Here is a 19,142-nt window from a genome sequence, read left to right as displayed (position 1 = left end):
ACCCCAGAAACAAAAAGTGGTAGAAAATTCAAGCCTACACACACACAGATGAATGTAGCAGGCTTTTCTTTTTTCCTTTTAATTACTTAAAGCCCTTCTTTTTCATTTTTTACAGCATGTCAGCAGGAGTCTGAAAAGCCGACATAAAAACTTAAAGAGCACAGCTGAAAAAACTATGGTTGAGGTTTTTGTTGTTTTTAACTGCTAAAGTTTAGGGAAGACTTCCACAACCTGGCACCTTCTAGACGTTGGACTGCAACTCCCAAATGCAGCCAGCATGCCCAATGGTCAGGGAGGATGATGGGAACTATAGCCCAACGACATCCACCTAAACTTTGGAACTCCCTGCCTATTGATGTACACCGTACACTTTTCAGTGCCTGCTTGAAACATTTATGTTTAGGCAAATCCTATCTGGACACACAGAATGCTGACATGTTCTTTTCATCCCTACTGCCAATTGGTTTTTAAATAATTTTTAAATAAGTGCTTTCAACTGTCTTTTGTTGACTAATATTTTTTTTAAAAAAATGTAAAGCACTTTAAGGTTTTGTTGCAATCTAGTATATGAATGCTATGAAATGCCAAAAAAATGCGCGCACACACACACACACACATTATTTTGTATAAACAGCAGCAAGTGTCACTATTTTCAGAGGAGGGCTTTAGAAAGAAGAAAGAAGAAAGAGGGAGGAGGAGGAGGAATCTTGAAAGACTCCCCATCCCAACAAGCTCATTTTCTCCCCTTAAAGTGTAACATATGCTCTTGATCTTAACACTTCTCAGACTCAGAAGAGAGAGTCTCCCAATTTCCTGGCTGGCTCCAGGCCACCAGCAAGACCTTCTGTCTCCCCAAAGGAAAAATGAGTGAATGGGGGCTTGGGAGGCTGGATTCCCTTTCTCCTGGTACCAAATTATTTAGGACAGTATTTGTGCCCTCCAGATGTTTCTGCCAACTCACTGCAGCCTGTGTGGCCAAAGGCCAGGGATGAGGGGAATTGTAGTCCAGCAAGATCTGGTGGATCAGAGATTCCACATGCCTGGACTAAAGGCTCCTGGGAGCTGGGAACACTAAGCAGAAGGGAGGCTGCCCGCTGCGTCTCTGCATGAATGCCTGCTCTGGCTTTTAGTAAGCCTGATTTAAAACACAGATGCGCTACATTGATCGTGCTCCCCAGCAACTGCTGGTGGGCTTAACTCCCCTTCACATACCTGTCAAATCCTTCTTTAAAAAAAAAAAAAGCCACCGCAGCATATTTCATGAATTGCTTTTGCAAGCTGTTTGAGGACCCGTTTTTGCAGTTATCGAAAGGGTACAGGGTGATGAGAGATACCTTGGAGGAAGCCAGTTCTTGGGTGAGCTCCTGGATTTTCTGCTGCTGTTGGATTAGAAGTTCCTGGACAGAAGCTAAAGTTGTCTGAAGTTGAGTCACTGTTTTAAAAGAGGAAGGAAACAGAGGGGGAAATGAGATCGCAACCAAAAAAAAAAGTGTTCTGATGTCCAACTACAAGATGCCTCCGTTCTTTCTACGTCTAATTTATCAGTGGCTTTTGCTTGCCCGAACCGCTTATAATTTATCAACGCCATGGGTAATCTACCTGCACTGTTATCTAACCTCCCCTATTTCTACTTTATCTTCCCTTTGTATAGGTGTCTATAAGCCCACAGTATATCTATCCAAAACCTCTCCCTTCTAATTATATCAGTTTATGATTTGCACTGTCTCCCTGAACTCGCGCAGCCTCGGTGTCATTTATCTACCTCTGAACTGCGCGGGGGGAAGCTCTCCTTCGCGCTTGAGGTCTGTATATGGTTTGGAAGAGGACAACACTTCTGGAATAAGCGGCAGCAGCAAAGAAGGAACAGATGCCCAAATCACATCCGCAAAATACACTGAATGGGACTGAACAAGGAACCTCCTGCATGTAAGACAGGTGTTCTACCGCTGAGCTACAGCCCTTCCCCTATTGGGAGATTGGGAAAACAACATAGAATCATAGAACTGTAGGGTTAGAAGGGGTCCCGTGGGTCATCTAGTCCAACCCCCTGTAATGCAGGAATCTCAACATGTGTTCTTCAATTCAATTTGAAACCCTGCTTAGCTTTGCAAAAATGTGCTAGCGGTTTTATTGCTGGGCAATTCAAAAGTAGCAGTTATCCTCCTCCCGCTTTAGAAGATGCTCCTGTGCTCTGCATCTATGCACTTACAACAGCACATGAATCAAATAATTATGCACGGAATGGAGAAAGCAGAGAAAAGTTTTTTTCTCATAGCACTAGGGCGCATGGACATCCAATGAATATGATGGTTGGAAAAGTCAGGACAAACCAAAAAAAAAGGACTCCACACAGTGTAGCGATCCTGGAGGAGGCAATAGCGGCCAACAGCTTGGATGTCTTTAGGAGGGGATTGGACAAATTCATGGAGGCTACTAGCTGTAATGGCTATGCTCTGCCTCCAGCGTCAGAGGCAGTAATTCTGCTGAATACCAGTTGCTGGAAGCCGCAGGAGGGGAGAGCGCTCTTGTGCTTGAGTCCTGCTTAGCGGGCTTCCTATTGAGGCACCTGGCTGGCCACTGTGAGAACAGGATGCTGCACAAGATCCTGGCCATTGGCCTGATCCAGCAGGGTTGTTCTTATGTTCTAGGCAAAGGGCCAGTTAAAAGTCATTTACGTGAATATAGCGGATGGGGAAAAGATTCCTTCTCTGGATACATTCTCCCCACCACCCCCGTCTCCAGGAAAGAAAACTCAGTTGTGGCAGGGAGGGGGACTGATTAACACTGCTCAGAGGTTCCCCCCAACCCCCCTTTGTTCAAATTATAAACCAGTAAACAGGTTCATAAAAAAAAGAGGGAGAGAGAGAGGAGAGAGAGATTTCACTAGTGTGACAGGTAACAGCTAATCTAGGTCATCCGTCGGGGCAGTGTGTAATGAAGAATAGCCCTATGGAGTCAATAACAGAGAAGGTTGCCAGGGTCAGGGGACGAGGCGTAATTACAGACTCTCTTGACCCTGCCTTGAGTACTCAGAAGGAAAAAATGTGGAGGGGAAGGGGTGGCAGCAGAGCAGGTGCCCCCACCCGTCCCCCAAAAGAAAAAGGAGGGGGCAGGAGGGAAAAAAACCCAAAGAAAACCCTCAGAGAAGCAGAAATTAAAAATGAACTTTACAGCCCCTTCGAAAGGCTGTCATTTTATTCCCCTTATTAATATTCTGAGGTTGGGAGCCTTTCCGTAAAAACATAATTAATTGAGGCCGCGCCGACAGTAAACAAGCAATTTCAAATTAAACCGAAATGACGGCGGCTTCATTTGCAAATGTGAACAGATTTCTCAGAGCAGATAAATGAAGTCACCACATAAAGTGGAGATGGAGGAGAAGGTTGGGGAAAGGAGGGAAGACTGGGGGTGGGGGGCGAGAAGAAAGGAGACGTGGGGGGGGGAGGGACGTGGGGAGCAGGGGCTTTGAGGGGCAGGGACTGATGGAATCATTAATCTTCACCTGTCTGCGTCACGCTGCCACTCATCTCAGAGATGCTCGATTCGATCCTCTGCAGTTGCTTCCTGTCTTCTTTGCCGCCCATGATCAACGGCAGCAGGTATTTCTGCACCAAAACAGCAGAGAGCCAAGTGTGTTGACAGGAGGAAAGGAAACGGGGGTACATTTGTGCTTGGCTCAAGCACCCTGAAATCTGAACCACACATTCCTTGCCAAACATCAATCAGTGCCTGGTGGTGTGCTACACATAGAATGGCCCAGTGTCCAATCAGGTTCAATTAAGATATCACACTAAACTGGGTTTTGCACTTCCAACTGTAGAGGCAAACTATGGACTGCTTCAGACCTAATTGAAGCACCCTGAGAACCATGTATTCCTTGCAAGACTTCAATCAGCACCAGATAGGTTGCTGGATGCTGGATATATAGAACTGCCTAGCCTCCAATGGGACTTGATTCAGATATCACAGCAAACTATGATTTGCATTTTCAAACTTACAAGCAAACTATGAGTTGGTTGAGACCTAATGTTAGCCAAGCCTTCGCCAATTTGATACCTTCCAGATGTTCTGGGTCTCATATCCCATATTAGGCTGGCTGGGGATGTTGTTCCAAAATATACATGGCTGTATCAAATACTAGTTCAACTCAGGGCAAGCCAAGTGAAATTACTCACTTTGGTCTATTTATTTCAATGAGTCTACTTTGATTTAGTTGGGTAAAACACCAGATTGAGATGGCAGAGTTAAACTGTAGCTTGGTGTAATGAGAGTGAGTCTACCTCCCCTCCCAAGCTTAGGTACTCCTCCCTCCTCTGCAAGGGGGAGTTTGGTTTAGCATGACATCCAAATGCAGACCCTGGCTCACAGACGCTGGTTGACTGTACTCCCATTTTTTCTGAGGCACAGCTATGACTGTAACCAAAGTTTGCCAAGTCAGACCTTGAGCTAAACCATCATTAGCGCAAGCTATGGTTTACAAACCCACTTCAAACCATGGTTTGCAATTCTGATTTGCTGGCACATCACAAACCATAGCATTATTAAAGTTCAAGCCAGGGATATACACTTGCAGTGTGAAGAAGGGCAAATGGCGGGTATGAGCTGGGGAAACCTCCAAGGGCCGGAAAGGGAAGCTGGAGGGCCGCATCCAGCCTGTTCCCTATGTGAGGCACATAGGGACTCACAAATAGGAATTCCCTCTCATTCTGCCTCCAGTACTTTGGAGCAGGCCATGGGGGCAGGACTGGTGAGAAAGGCATTTTAGGACCTGAGACCTTGCAGGTATAGTTTGAAATCATCATCATCATCTCTGTCCCAAAGGGAATTTCAGATTTGCTGTACTCCAGAACAGAAATATTAATCTTCCACCTCTGGGGGGAAATATTAGATAGAGAAAGACAAAGCCTAGCATCTGCCTCTAATCTTTGCTTTAAAGAGGAAAAATAAATAAATAAATATTGTCTATCTGGGGAGAGAGAAATGTTTAAAGGTACTTTTTAAAGAGAGTTTACTATGCTTAAAAAAAAAAAAAAACCCCACAAGATTGAAGTGCCTGGGGGTGGGGGAATATGTTCTCCACTTGATCTACAATGTTAATGATACAGATGTCTGGCATCAGCCTCGTTTACGTATTTGCATATCTGTTAGCACTTCACAAATGAAAGTGAGGGGACACCCTTGTAATGCCCAGGTTAGCTCTGGCACAATGGGAGTCACTGCTAAAATCTGTGAGCCATTACCTCTACCCCACTTCCCACTCCTGCCTCTTTTACATGAGGCTAAAGTCCTATTTTACCTGTTTGTATATTTAACAAGTAGGACTTGCAAGGAAAGACTATTGCAATGTGTTCTCACCTCCTAAAAGGAAGGATCCTGCTCCAGGATCCAGCCAGGCATGCTTTCCTCCAGTGGACCATTCTGCACACAAACCCCAATCGGCCCTAATCTTCCCCTTTTCCTTTTCAAACAACTCACAATGTTCTGTGAGCTAATACTGCATTTTCTGATTGTCATATATAAAGAGACCTGGTGGATGCTTTTGGTAAAATCCTGGTGGAAAAACATGCAGCGACCACACACAGTGTGATCTCTTGAAATGGCTTTTCATGCACAGTACGATCTAAAATAATTAATTCTTCTGTTTTTGTTTAGTTGTTTTACAGGGTCTTTTCCAGAGTTCAAAAAATAATCCCACAGCTGCATTGGGTAAAATGGCAGGCTGTGTACTTGCACAGTGCTTGAGTTTGTGTGTCATGATAAACCATGGTTTAGTGTTACATGCACCAGCAGGAATACTTGTACACAGTGTGTTTATGTGTCACACCCTCAGGCTGAAAAGCAGGCTCTCTACCCCAGTGTAAAACTAGCCAGTTTCTTCAAACCATGGTTTCTGAAGTTGGCTGGTTAAACAAACTAGGGTTTGTTTGAAACCTATGTTGGTGCTCCCAACTGGTTCAAATCACCTTTAGAAGCCCTCCTATGTCTGAGGTGAGGTAGGTGACAACAGGTGGAAAAGCTTCTTGGAATTACACCCAACACATGGCAAATAGTTTGATGAGCATTGGGTGCCAATTCAAGTCCTCTTTAGTTTGCCCGGGCTTTCGAAAGCTCCCTAAAGTTGCTTGTTGCCAACTCAGTTTTTTATTCATATTATACTGCTACTTTTTTTGTATCACTTTTTAAAAAAAGTTTTTTAAAAAGGAAAAACAGAATTATTTTAGCTTCCCCTCCCTGCCCAGTTGCTTGCTTTCAGAGCTGCAGCCATTAGCCACCTGCAAAGTTTTAGATGGAAAGATGGGGCGGGCATCTTTCCAATAAATGCAGATAAAACTCAAATACTCCCCTGGCACTGTGCTTTGTTGACTCATAAGCCCTAATGAAGTTAACACTCTCTCCTTTTGCTAACAGAAACAGACCTACAAAGTATATTTCCAGGGGGTGGGAATGCATGGGGTCCAGGGAGCTCAACTCTCTACACTGCAGGGGCCACATTCCCTGCTATGCAACCTTCCAGGTGCTGCATATCAGTGGGGAGCAGGATTATGGACAAAATTGGGCAGAACAGACCATTAATCAAGCAGACATGGTGTTGACTGGCAATGGCTCCCCGGGGTTTCAGACAAGGGATATTCCCAGGCCTATATGGAGATAAGGAAGGACGGATCTGACAATTTTGGTTTTCTTGGTTTCTCATCCCCCCCCCCCCCCCAAAAAAAATCTTAAATTCAGCACTCTACATTTCTGTAGCAGTTCCTTTTTTAAAGTGGTACCTCGGGTTACATATGCTTCAGGTTACAGACTCCGCTAACCCAGAAATAGTGCTTCAGGTTAAGAACTTTGATTCAGGATGAGAACAGAAATCGTGCTCTAGCGGCACGGTGGCACCAGGAAGCCCCATTAGCTAAAGTGGTGCTTCAGGTTAAGAACAGTTTCAGGTTAAGAAGGGACCTCCAGAACGAATTGAGTTCTTAACCTGAGGTACCACTGTATATCCTCATGTGAATCTGTCAGCATTCTGGTTGCATCCCATGGCCTTGACAAAAGTCAGAAGGCAATCCCTTACCTTGTAGAGCTGGTGGAAGCCGAAAGCGATGCCTGCCATGATAATCGCTAGAGCGCCGTAATCCCGCCATCTGGAACCAGGGGGACCTGGAGGGCAGAAGCGAAAAAGGTAAGAGTGAATAGGAATGGGCAGGGTTTTGTGGTATTCCCTGCTGCACTCCTTATCCAGGCACAGGATAGAGATGGGGAACTTAGGACCCTCCAGACACGGTCAAACTCTGCTTCCCATCAGCCTCCAGCTAGCATGACCAACGGTCAGAACAGATAGGAGTTGAAGTCCGACAAGATCTGGAAGGCCACAGGTTCCCCATCCCTGAGGAAGAGCCTCCAGTAAATATGGAGTAATTCCCCAGAGAAGCAATTGTAAAATTGTCTAACCTGGGATATACAGTTACAGATAGTGTGTATCTGAAGAAGTGTGCATGCACACGAAAGCTCATACCAAGAACTAACTTAGTTGGTCTTTAAGGTGCTACTGGAAGGAATTTTTTTGTCCGGGATATACAGTAAAGCTTCAGATTGAGAGTATGTATTACAAGGTTACGTTTCAACATCCGGCCAATGATACATACCAAATATATAACCACATCCGCACCACACATTTAAAGCGCCATCATACCTCTTTAAACAGTCAGGGCTCCCCCCAAAGGATTCTGGGAGCTGTGGTTTGTTAAGGATGCTGAGAGTTGTTAAGATGCCCCTATTCCCATCACAGAGTTACAGTTCCCAGAGTTCACTTGGCTCAGAAACCGTAACTGCCAGTCCTGGCTCTGGATTTTTCAATCTCAACTCCAAAAGCATCTACACAATACATGCACTCAATAGGTTGTCTCCAACTCAGAGCAGACCCGCTAACGTTCAAGATCATTAGTCACTTAGGTCCATTCATTTCAATGGGTTTACTCTGTACAGTGGTACCTTGGGTTACAGACGTTTCAGGTTACAGACTCCGCTAACCCAGAAATAGTACCTCGGGTTAAGAACTTTGCTTCAGGATGAGAACAGAAATCACGCAGTGGCAGTGTGGTGGCAACGGGAGGCCCCATTAGCTAAAGTGGTACCTCAGGTTAAGAACAGTTTCATGTTAAGAACGGACGTCCAGAACGAATTAAGTTCTTAACACAAGGTACCACTGTATAGGAGAAGCAACTCACAATCTTGCAAATAAAACCCCGACTATCACGGAGTTACTGTCTTCTTATGAACCATGTCGGAATAGTTGTCCCGATCTTTGCCCAGGCCCCAATGTCCCACTCCTTCTTTGACCTCCAGTAAGACTCCGAAGACACCTGTAGGTCTCCCTAAGTCCCCCCCCCCCCATAGCAACTCCATCATCTGCGGCCTTTGACCTCTGTCATCTCTCCCTCTGTCCCTGTAATGTTCGTGCTAAGAACATTTTATTGCCCCCTGGTTTTCATTATTAATGAAAAGGGACCGAGATGATCTTTCGGAAAGTTCAGAGAGTCTATAAAGACGAGGAGCTGAAATGCCATTTTACTCGTTTTAGGGGTGTGTGGAACAATTCTGTCTTGTGGTGAAAAATAAAAGGCACTGAGGAAAAGGGGAAAAGAACTAATTGAAGAGAGGGGAAGGGGAAAGGGAAGGAGAAGAAGAAGGAGAGGAGGAAGAAAACACCCCACATTCTGCACCAGCTCCCCTGATGTGACAGTGAAAAGGGACTCTGTGAGCCAGGACCCAACCCTGTGGACTAGTAACTTTGGCAGACTTATTGCACAGCTTTGAGGAGGAGGAGGAGGATCTGTGTGGCAAAACCTACCACTTTCTGTAATAAGAGTAAGACGACTGTGAGAGCAGGATGCTGGACTAAATGAACCTTTGGCCTGATCCAGCGGAGCTCTTCTTAATGCATTGGTAAGGAACCCCTCAAGGCCTGCAAAATATTTAATGGGGAGGCCAGCAATCTCCCTACCTATATAATAATCTGTCACATAGCAAATACTAAGCTAGTGTCACATAAATAACTACCCAAGCAGGGCCCTACAGAACAGTCATAGAATTGTAGAGTTGGAAGGGACACTGAGGATCATCTAGTCCAACCCCCTGCAACGCAGGAATATGCAGCTGTCCCATATGGGGATCAAGCCTGTGACCTTGATGTTATTAGCACCACGCTCTAACCAACTGAGCTATTCAGCTGCAGCATCCAGCTAAAGCCCTGTACCCCAGAATTATTTTATTTTATTATATTATTATTATTATTATTATTATTATTATTATTATTATTATTATTATTATTACCCCGCCCATCTGAGCGTCTTCCAGAATATATAAAAACACACCTGCAAAGTCAGCAAAGGAGTACATAAGGGCAACTGGTTGGCCTCCAGCAATTGGCATCCTGAGGTAGACTGCCTTTGAACGCTGAGGTTCTGTGGAGCTATCGCGGTAAGAGCCATCCACAGACCTCTTCTCTCATGCGGCCTTGCCCAATCCCCCTTTAAAAACAATCTCTGTCACTGGCCACTGCCCCATCCTCAAGCAGCCTTCCAAAAAGTTTTGTCAGCCAACAAATGCCCAGGTTGGTCGTCTGTGGCCTGGAAGCAGAGAAAGCAGACTTCTGTGACACTTCTTTGAGCGATCGCCTGAAGGCAGCCCTTAACTTGCCAGAGGAGGCCTACTTGAGTGGCTGCCTTAACATCCAAGGGTAAGGAGAGCAGGAACCAACAGCCCTTGTACGAAAGACAGTGGAGTTCTTAAAAAAAAAAAAACAGGTGCAAAACCAGCACACGAACACCCACCGACAAGGGCCGTAAATATTATGGGATGCTGACAACGCCTGCGCAATGCAAACACTGCTTGCACACCTTAGCTCAGGAACTCCCCGGAATTTGTATGTAATGAAGGAGATTAGGGGAGGTGGGGAAAAGTATATATAAACCCTATCAATCATTTAAACACTTAGAGTCAGATTTCTCCTCACTTCTGGATTAGAGTATTTCATAAATGCCAACGGCAGACAGCACCAGTGTTCCCACTCTGCCTCCTTTATTTTCCTTCCAAGTTGGGGGGTTCATTTTGGGAGCGCGTTCAAACTAGTCAGATTGAGTGATGCTTCCAGCAACTAATCGCATGTCAAATAAAAGATATTTTATGTAATAAATTACAGCTACAAGTAATTCAGATGTCATTTATCAGTTTTATTATCAGTCAACCCAAGTCTTGTTTCTCTATATTAATCAAAATCAAGGAGTTGGTGGCTTGTGGGGTGTATGTGTGTGTATGTGTGTCTCTATGTGTTGGGTTTTTTTTTTTTAAAAAAGCAGTTTTTGACACTTCTTGGCAAAAGTACAGATGGGAAAAGATTCACACACACACACACACACACACACACACACACACACACACACACTTGCACATGCTAGTGAACTCAAGCAGTGAGAAGGAAAGAACTGACTGGTTCTCCTCTGTGGTTAAAGGTCTAGCATCAGCATCAAGGAACTGGGACTTTAAAATAAGGAAAACTGAGAAAAGTGACAGTATGGCCAGTAGCCATCAATAGCCCTTCTCTCCATGAATTTGTGTAACCCTTTACAAAGACACCAAGGCTGCTTGCCATCACTGCCTCCTGTGGGAGTGAGTTCCAAAGTTTAACTAGGCGTTGAGTGAAGAAGGACTTCCTTTTACCTGTACCAAATCTTTCAACATTCAGCTGCATTGGGTGGCCGCAAGTTCCAGTGTTATGAGGGAGGGAGAAAAAACTTTTCTCTATCCCGTTTTACCCAGGCCATGCATCAATTCATAAACTTCTATTATGTCACCTATCACTCGTCTTTTCTCTAAACTAAAAAGCCCCAAATGCTGCAAGCTTTCTTGCTCTGCCTGTGGGCTTCCTGGAGCTATGAAAAAACAGGGCGATGGACTAGATGGGCCTTTGGCCTGATCCAGAAGGGCTCTTCTGATGTCCTTATGCACTTTCCGTACTTCAGGATAACCTCTGGAGCCAGTCGGAGAGCAAGATGAGAATTACATCTCGAGCCGAAGGGCCGCGGCTTAATTGCTCGTTTGAGTTGTTGCATGGAGATTAATTAATTTCCTTGTCATTTTCACGAGTGAGGATGGGAGCCAAAACCACAGCGAGCGGACAAGTTGCCGTTCACTCTGCAATATCTTTATTGGGACTAATAGGTGCTAGTAGATTGCTGGCGTTAAATCTTTATTAGAGGCTGGGATCGTACTAGCCTGGCGTCAGGAACCAGCAGAAACCTCAAGCGCGGAAATGAAAGGAAGTGGCAGATGAAATTATACGGTGTGGAAACGGGCAAGATGGCAGGTAAGCTTCAATGAAGAAATGGATCCAAACAAGTGGGGGGGGACTGTGTCCCCCGTCCCCCCGCACAGCCTGAGGGCCACTTTCTCTTCTGGGCAACCTTCCTAGGGCCACATGCCACTGGTAAGCAGCAGCAGAGGTAAACAAGACTGGGACTGTGCATGTAAATTTCACCTCTGTACAGTAGACTAGTTTCTACACATACTCACAGATTCCCTCTACCCTCAATCCTCTATCCAGGCAAGCAAGAAACAGAGGCAGGGAGGGGGTATGGCCAAGGGAGAGGGGGGGGTATCCCGGAGAAGGGATTTACTCAGAGTAGGCCCACTGACATTAATGGACATGACTGACTTGTTAAATTTTAGCCTAATGGTTGTACACAACCCAAAATTGTAAAGATATTATTTAAAATACATATTTTATATACATATTATGTATAATACATATTGATTTGGGATGCGAAGCTGCTCTTTTAGGAATGATATTTTTAAAAAACCCCAAAGCCTATCGCTCCCACTCTTATATTGCCTCCTTGTATTCAACCCTTAATGCATTGCCATTCTACAGTCAAATGTTTCCACCATTGTGGGGGCTAGCGCCCGAGAAAAACAAAACGGAGATAAAAACCAGAAACACTTAAGCGAAACGTTGCCTGTTTCCCAGCCCTGAGAAAAAAGACAAGATCGAGAGGTGTGTGGAAATAAAACAGTCTGGTGGCTGCCATGGAGCTACTTACTGTGTGGGGTAAGATGAGGTGGCTGAGTCGGCACCAACTGCGTGGAAAGGCTATGGGGCTGAGGCTCCTCTTTGGCAGTACCTGACTGCTGGAAGGCCAGGTCAATTTCTTCATCCGTCAGCCCTTGAAAGAAGAGGGGAGCCATTTAATACCGGTCCATTTGGGTGATCTGCCCTAGCAACCTCAGTCTGTCTTGAGCCAGTCCCCACCTGCCTGCCTTTTTAACCTACAACCAGCCCAGAAGGTGGTCCTACCTGCCAGCTTCCTCCTCCTCAGCCTCAGCCCTCAGCAGGGAGGAGGAGGAGGATGGAGATGAAACTAGAAGGAGGTGCAGCCTGTACCACACCCTTTTTTAAAGCCATGAGGGTGCTTGTTCTTCAAGTCAGAGATGTGTACCAGGGAAAACGCCAGTGAGGCCAGCAATGAATGGCTGCCGTTTGCAATCCCCTCTGGAAAGTACGTTCCCTTCCATTCAAGTGAGGTACAGTGGTACCTCGGGTTACATATGCTTCAGGTTACATATGCTTCAGGTTACAGACTCCGCTAACCCAGAAATAGTACCTCGGGTTAAGAACTTTGCTTCAGAATGAGAACAGAAATCGTGCTCCGGCGGAGTGGCAGCAGCAGGAGGCCCCATTAGCTAAAGTAGTGCTTCAGGTTAAGAACAGTTTCAGGTTAAGAACGGACCTCCGGAACGAATTAAGTACTTAACCCGAGGTACCACAGTACTGCTCTCCTTTTTCCATCTCCGTCACACCTGCTTGTTCCACTTTTCTATCGTCACAATATATTTCTCGGCTACTGACTCTCCCCACACTCTCAGAGGCAATACCAGTTGCTGGGAATTGTAAATGGAGAGAGTGCTGTCTGGGTGGGCCACTGTAAGAACAGGATGGTGGTCCTTTGGACTATTTTGGCAGCCATGCTCTCCTTACGCAGGATCAGACCACGTGGCAAATACCACGTCGGGTTAAGTCCTCGAATGAGCAACGTTCGAATTAGGATTTCCTCCAAAAGAAACAGATATTGAACTAGGACAGGAACCAAACAAATATGGACTGGTCCCAGTAAATAAAGACAGGGGTAAGTGGGGGGTTGCAGGCCTGTAAGAGCATAGGAAAAGCCCTGCTGGATCAGGCCCAAAGCCCATCCTGTTCTTACAGTGGTCAAGATGATGCTTATGGGAAGGCCCAAGCACAGCAGCCATTTCCCCCACTTGTGATACTAGCCATGGTGGCTTGTGGCCATTGATAGAAGCGAATTCTATGGTTTAACTATGCACTGCGTGAACATCGGAAGAGCACACAGGGGTCAGCAAACTTTTTCAGCAAGGGGGCGGTCCACTGTCCCTCAGACCTTGTCGGGGGCCGGACTACATTTTGGAGGGGGGCGGAATGAATGAATTCCTATACCCCACAAATAACCCAGAGGTACATTTTAAATAAAAGCACACATTCCACTCATGTAAAAACACCAGGCAGGCCCCACAAATAACCCAAAGATGCATTTTAAATAAAAGGACACATTCTACACATGTAAAAACACACTAATTCCCAGATTGTCCACGGGGCGGATTTAGAAGGCAATTGGGCCGGATCTGGCCCCCAGGCCTTAGTTTGAGAGCCAGTGTGGTGTAGTGGTTAAGAGCGGTAGTCTCGTAATCTGGTGAACTGGGTTCGCGTCTCCGCTTCTCCACATGCAGCTGCTGACTGACTTTGGGCCTGTCACACTTCTCTGAAGTCTCTCAGCCCCACTCACCTCACAGAGTGTTTGTTGTGGGGGAGGAAGGGAAAGGAGAATGTTAGCCGCTTTGAGACTCCTTAGGGTAGTGATAAAGCAGGATATCAAATCCAAACAACTCCTCCTCCTCCTCCTCCTCCTCTTCTTCTTCTTCTTCTTCTTCGCCTACCCATGAGTTAGACAGCCCACCTAGTCCAGCATCCTGTTCTTGCAATGACAAAGCAGGTGCCTCTTCTGGGAAGCCTGCAAACAGGACCTGAGCACAGTGGCAATCCCCCACTTGTGTTTCTCAGCAACGGATATTCACGGACACCATGCCTCTGACAGCAAGGGTACAACGTGGCCCTCCAGACCAAAAAGCTTCCCAACTAAAAACCCAGAATCCCCAACAGAACTCCCTGGAAGCCGCCTTGCGAAAGTATTTTGGCAAATATGCGGGTCGCGTCTCAAATTTTGGATTCACTGGGGTGGGAGCCACATTCTCTCTTCACTGCCGCAATTTAACCTTAAGCGACGGGCGTATTAGCCTTCCCTGACACTTTTTCCAAATGTGGCTCATTCAATTTCCTTAATTTATCTTTGAGTTTATTGCTGCTTTTGAAGTAGCTTTTCTATTGCAATTCCCCCATTCCGTCAAAAAAAATAAAAATAAATCCGCAAAAAACTCACACACAAAACGAACATAGTGGGGGAAACGTACACCATCAACTGCAAATGTAGCTCATTTTAATCCGTAATGGGGTGGGGTGGGGAAAAACAACACAACAGCAACAACAAACCCAGGGTAGGGAAGGAGAAAGCTAACAATAATGTAAGAAAACAGACAGGGAAACAAAAAACTAATTATTGGGTTAGACGACTAATTAGTCTAGATCGTTTCTGAAGATGGGAATAATTTGCTTTATTTTATGACAAATGCGGAAATAAAAAAAGGGGGGAGAAGAGAGAGAGAGAGAAGGGGGGAGTGGAAATCAGGTCTGATTGTGATGAGCATGAATGGGACCCAGAAAACATCAGGAGGCAATAAAAACAGAGCAGAACAAGCTGGGATGAAACTTTTGGAAAAGGACGCTGACGACCTGCCGGTTATTAAAAGGCGGGCGCTTGGATGGCTGGGGCTTTAAATCCGGCTCTCTGCAAAGCTATCATCCTTTTGAGGGGTGGGCTTAGGGGAGAGGAAAGAGGGGTCCCCTCTCCATTTGGAGAGGCCGCAACATCTGGAAAGGATTTGGCCAATGAGAGAGGGAGACAGAGAAGAAAGAGGAGCAGCTGCTGACCAGCAGCAGAAAAGGAAACTGCACAGCTGGCTCGCTTTTTCAGAGGGAGTAAAAGTCCTTGCTGAGAAAGGGAAGGAGAAGGGGGGGGGGCGGGGAGCGTGCCATGAAGGGCAGATTCTACAACGCAAGGCCCAGAGGGATCAAGACTATAGAAGGAACCATGCTTGATTTTAGTGTCTTTTTCATTTTAGAAACTTAAGCCAGGTCTGCACGTTTTAACAAAATTTATAGACTGCTTGACTGTGTACGCGGTTTGCAAGGAATGTTAAAATTTTGGGGTTTTTTAGAATTGAAGAGCAATTTAAAACCGTGAAAAACCATTGAAACCAAGGATTAAAAAAAAAGTTTAAAACATGTCGACATATACGTTGCCTGAGTAGGCTGGCCTAAACAAAATGTTTTGAGCAGGTGCCGAAAAGAGTGTTCAATAGGCAGAGAGTTCCAAAGTGCAGTGCCAATTCTGCAAATCAAAGCGATCAAGTGAACGTACGTGGGTTAAGGCAGGCCCCACAAGAAAACTGGCCCCAAGCTGTGAAGTTATATTATATATGTTATAATATATGGTGTTATATGCTGACAGTGCCGCACTCTCATCAGCAACCGTGCTGCAGCATTCTGCACCAGCTGCAGTTTCTGGGTCAAGCGCAAGGGAAGCCCCACAGAGTGCATTGCAGCAATCCAATCTTGAAGTCATCACTGCTCTCCTGGCCCAGGAATAGCAGTAGTTATCGCACCAATTACAACTGGTAAAAGGCACATCTAGCCCCTGAGGCTGCCTGGGCCTCCAGGGACAAAACTTGATTTGAATTACTTTCATAAGATGCTGTGGGTTTAGGCTTCAGAAAGACCCTTGGGGTGGGGAATGGGGGGGGGTCCTGGGAACATCACTTCTGGGGACCCTGGGAAACGTCATTTCCAAGGCACCCAGCTGGCATATGATATAGCATGGATGGGGAATGTGTGGCTCTCTATATGTTGCTGGACTCCCAGCTCCCATCATCCCTGATCACTGGCTAAGGATTGGAGGGGGGGGTTAAAGGTGAACCCACACAATCCATATACAAATCAAAACACTTTAGCTCTCCTTCAAAATCTGCACTTTCATGAATTTCACAACTCAGATCCGCAGCCAAATAATATGTACAAAAGTGCCCATGCCTGGGTAAAACTTTCTCAAGTTTTAAATCAACCCCATTGAGTTCAAGAGATCTGACGCCTAAGGAACAATATATAGGATTGCACTCGTGCTGATTCTAATAAACTGGGGGATTTATGGGGAGGTGGCTATGGGGGCTGTCAGGATGAGCTCCCCTGCTTCTCAAACTTTACCGCTGGTGTTCTGAATGCATCCCAATTGAATCAGGCTGCCCATTCCCCTCCCTCTACTTCCTCCCCCCCCCAAAAAAAAAATCCATTCAAAGAGAGCATATGTGATAAATATTATCACTGAAGATTGCACACCAAACCACAGAGAAGCCCTTTGTTCTTGAGGTCTCCAATCTGGAAAGCACAGGAAATAACACTCATTGTTAAGCTACCCTCCTCCCAGCTAGATTCGCATCCTGTTCGGGAGGGATAAAATAGATAGAAATTTGTTTCTCGCATTAATCTGGCCATATTAGCCAGCGACAATAGGATTAGGCAGAGCACGGCTGTTTTCATTAGGGATTCTCTTAAGATAGGGATTGAGGCGGGCTCTAGAGATACAGGCAGAATATGTGTGTATTCTGAATATCCCAGATGCCTACGAAGGCTGGTGGCTCTTTGACTTCGCTTTTGGACTTCCCAGAGGCATCTGATTGACCACAATAGGGAACAGGATACTGACCTAGTAGGTCCTGTAGCCGCTCACACAAAACGTCCCCCCAGCTTGATGAAACACCACTGATGAGCGCTTTTGTGGCTGCTACACATTCATCTACTTCGATAGTCTTTTCAGGTGTGATAGGCCCAATCCCATGGGAAGCATTTTTATTTTAAAAAAAATCATTGAGTCTCACTCAGAAAGCATTATTCTGGTAGAAACTGCTGGTGGGAGCCTCCATGGACTGGTCATGGTCATCTATGGCTGCGCTGGCTGGGGCAGATGGGAGCTGTGGTTTGTTAAGGGTGCTGAGAGTTGTGAGGAAACCCTGTTTCCCCTCACAGAACTACAATTCCCAGAGTGGCTGAACCCATCAATCCCTCTTCCTGGGGAACTTTGGGAAAGGTAGCACTGTGGTGGGACTAGGGGCCTCCTAACAAGTCTTAGCACCCCTGGCCAACGACAGCTCCCAGAATTCCCTGGGGCAAGGTGTGACTGGGGCAGAATTCCCTGGGGCAAGTGGTATATGGTGGCCTAGGAGCGACACAATGCTCTGATTCCAAGAGCTCTGTGCAACCTGAAAGCTTGCTGTGTTCACCAAGACAGTTCCCCTCAGCGAAAAGGGAGTCTCTGCTTTACAACTTTGGCTCACTGCGTCTCACATTCGTGCCCAGCCGCTGAGCAGCATAACACACGCACATACACACACACCCTTGCTTCTGACATTGCAACTGCCTCTGCCTCTCTCTCCTTGCTAGCCAGTCCTTCCCCGCATAAACTCGGCGCTTCCTATCTCCTGGTGAAGACCGAGACCCAGGCAGGATCCAAAAGGTTAAAAGGAGGAATGAAGAGAGCTGCCGATTGTAAGTGAATTATATTTGGCCTTGAAAGCCGAGAGACGCGGCTATATTATAAGGAGGCATCTCTCTCCCTCTCTCTATCTGTGTTGTTTACCATCACCCTGACTAATGCAAACCGTTTTTTGTTTTTTTTTTTGTTTTAAATAATCTCATGCAAATTAGACACACACTTCCTTCCAGTTGATTGCTATCTGCAAGGAATAATATAACCGCAGAGGGTAAGAAGCAAGGACTGAGCCACAGCAAAGGGATGCAACAAAAACAGAACGTGACCCACATATCGACCCCCCCCCACCACCACCGCCACCACTTTTCTCCATCCATCCATCTTCTGTCCAGCCAGATGCCGCCACCACTGGACGAATTATCCCTTATTTTCATAACGCCTCATAGTATTTTTCTCCATAGAGGTCACAGGTGGAGGTGGCTCCTGACTTGCATTATACAAAACGGGTCTTTCGCACAAGCTGTGTACACACCATGCACCGGAAACCTCTGTGCAGTTTACCACTGCACAGAACTACACTTCCCAGCACCTTAGCAAACTACAGTTCCCAGAGGTGGAGGTACCTTCCGATTTGCATTATACAACACAGGCCTTTCACACAGGCTGTGTTAACGCGCCATACATAAGCAACATCCGTAGGTGGTTCTGGATGTCAGCTTCCTCCTCCTCCTCCTTAGCCTCAGTGCTGCCCTTGTGGAACTTGGTAGGGAAGAGAATGGAGACAAAACTAGGAGCAGTTGGCTCTGCCTAACATTAGCTCTGGCGCCACCTACTGTTGGGCTCCCAGTCACTACTGAGTATACGTAGTGTTAGGGGTGAAGAACTCTCATGAGTGCTGTGCAGATGTTCTGGAGGGGAGTATTAGATGAGAGGAGGTTGTAGGAGTGGTCCCCCTCCTGGGTTCTTGCCCAGACCTGAGATTTGGAAAGATGGCCGTGCAAATGGCTGTAGCCACCTCGCTCTTTGAAAGAGGAGCTTAGCGGGTCTTGCCAAGTGTTGGAACAGCATCCTAGCTCATGCCTAGTTATGAATGAAGGAACTCAAGAGAATGATGTAAGCCACCTCGAGCTGGGACCTGGGTAACCAGGGTTCAAATATCTGTGCTCAGCCAAGAAACTCACTGGGATTGAGAATCTTTGACTACCCAGATGTTGCTGGGCCCCAGCTCAATTCAATCCAGATGTTGCTAGACCCTGAGCTTGCGTCAAAGTGTTGGTTTTGACCTCTAAAGCCATTGTCCTCTACCCTCTTATGCTACCTACACATGTAAACGACTGCTTTCCACCCCATAAAAGCACAGGAGGCTGATCCAGCCCCTCCTTTCTTACTCCAGTCAACCCTGCACTAAGAAAGAAAGAAAGAAAGAAA

General features: G+C 46.1%; 1 protein-coding gene across 1 annotated transcript in view; it reads right to left on the bottom strand.

Moving 5' to 3' along the window:
• The window catches only part of PEX14 (peroxisomal biogenesis factor 14), a 113,387-nt gene that overhangs the window by 6,517 nt on the left and 87,728 nt on the right, over positions 1-19,142 (bottom strand). Inside the window, exons 4-7 of the mRNA XM_028740687.2 lie at positions 12,087-12,209; positions 7,064-7,149; positions 3,503-3,605; positions 1,335-1,432 (exon numbers count right to left, since the gene is read on the bottom strand). Coding sequence (XP_028596520.2) covers positions 1,335-1,432; positions 3,503-3,605; positions 7,064-7,149; positions 12,087-12,209 — 410 coding nt within the window. The remainder of the gene's footprint in view (positions 1-1,334; positions 1,433-3,502; positions 3,606-7,063; positions 7,150-12,086; positions 12,210-19,142) is intronic.

The sequence above is a fragment of the Podarcis muralis genome, chromosome 7, assembly GCF_964188315.1.
Source record: "Podarcis muralis chromosome 7, rPodMur119.hap1.1, whole genome shotgun sequence".
In the NCBI taxonomy this organism is placed as follows: domain Eukaryota; kingdom Metazoa; phylum Chordata; class Lepidosauria; order Squamata; family Lacertidae; genus Podarcis; species Podarcis muralis.
The sequence above is the reverse complement of the archived record's forward strand: the minus strand, read 5'-3'. Positions and strand labels throughout refer to the sequence as shown.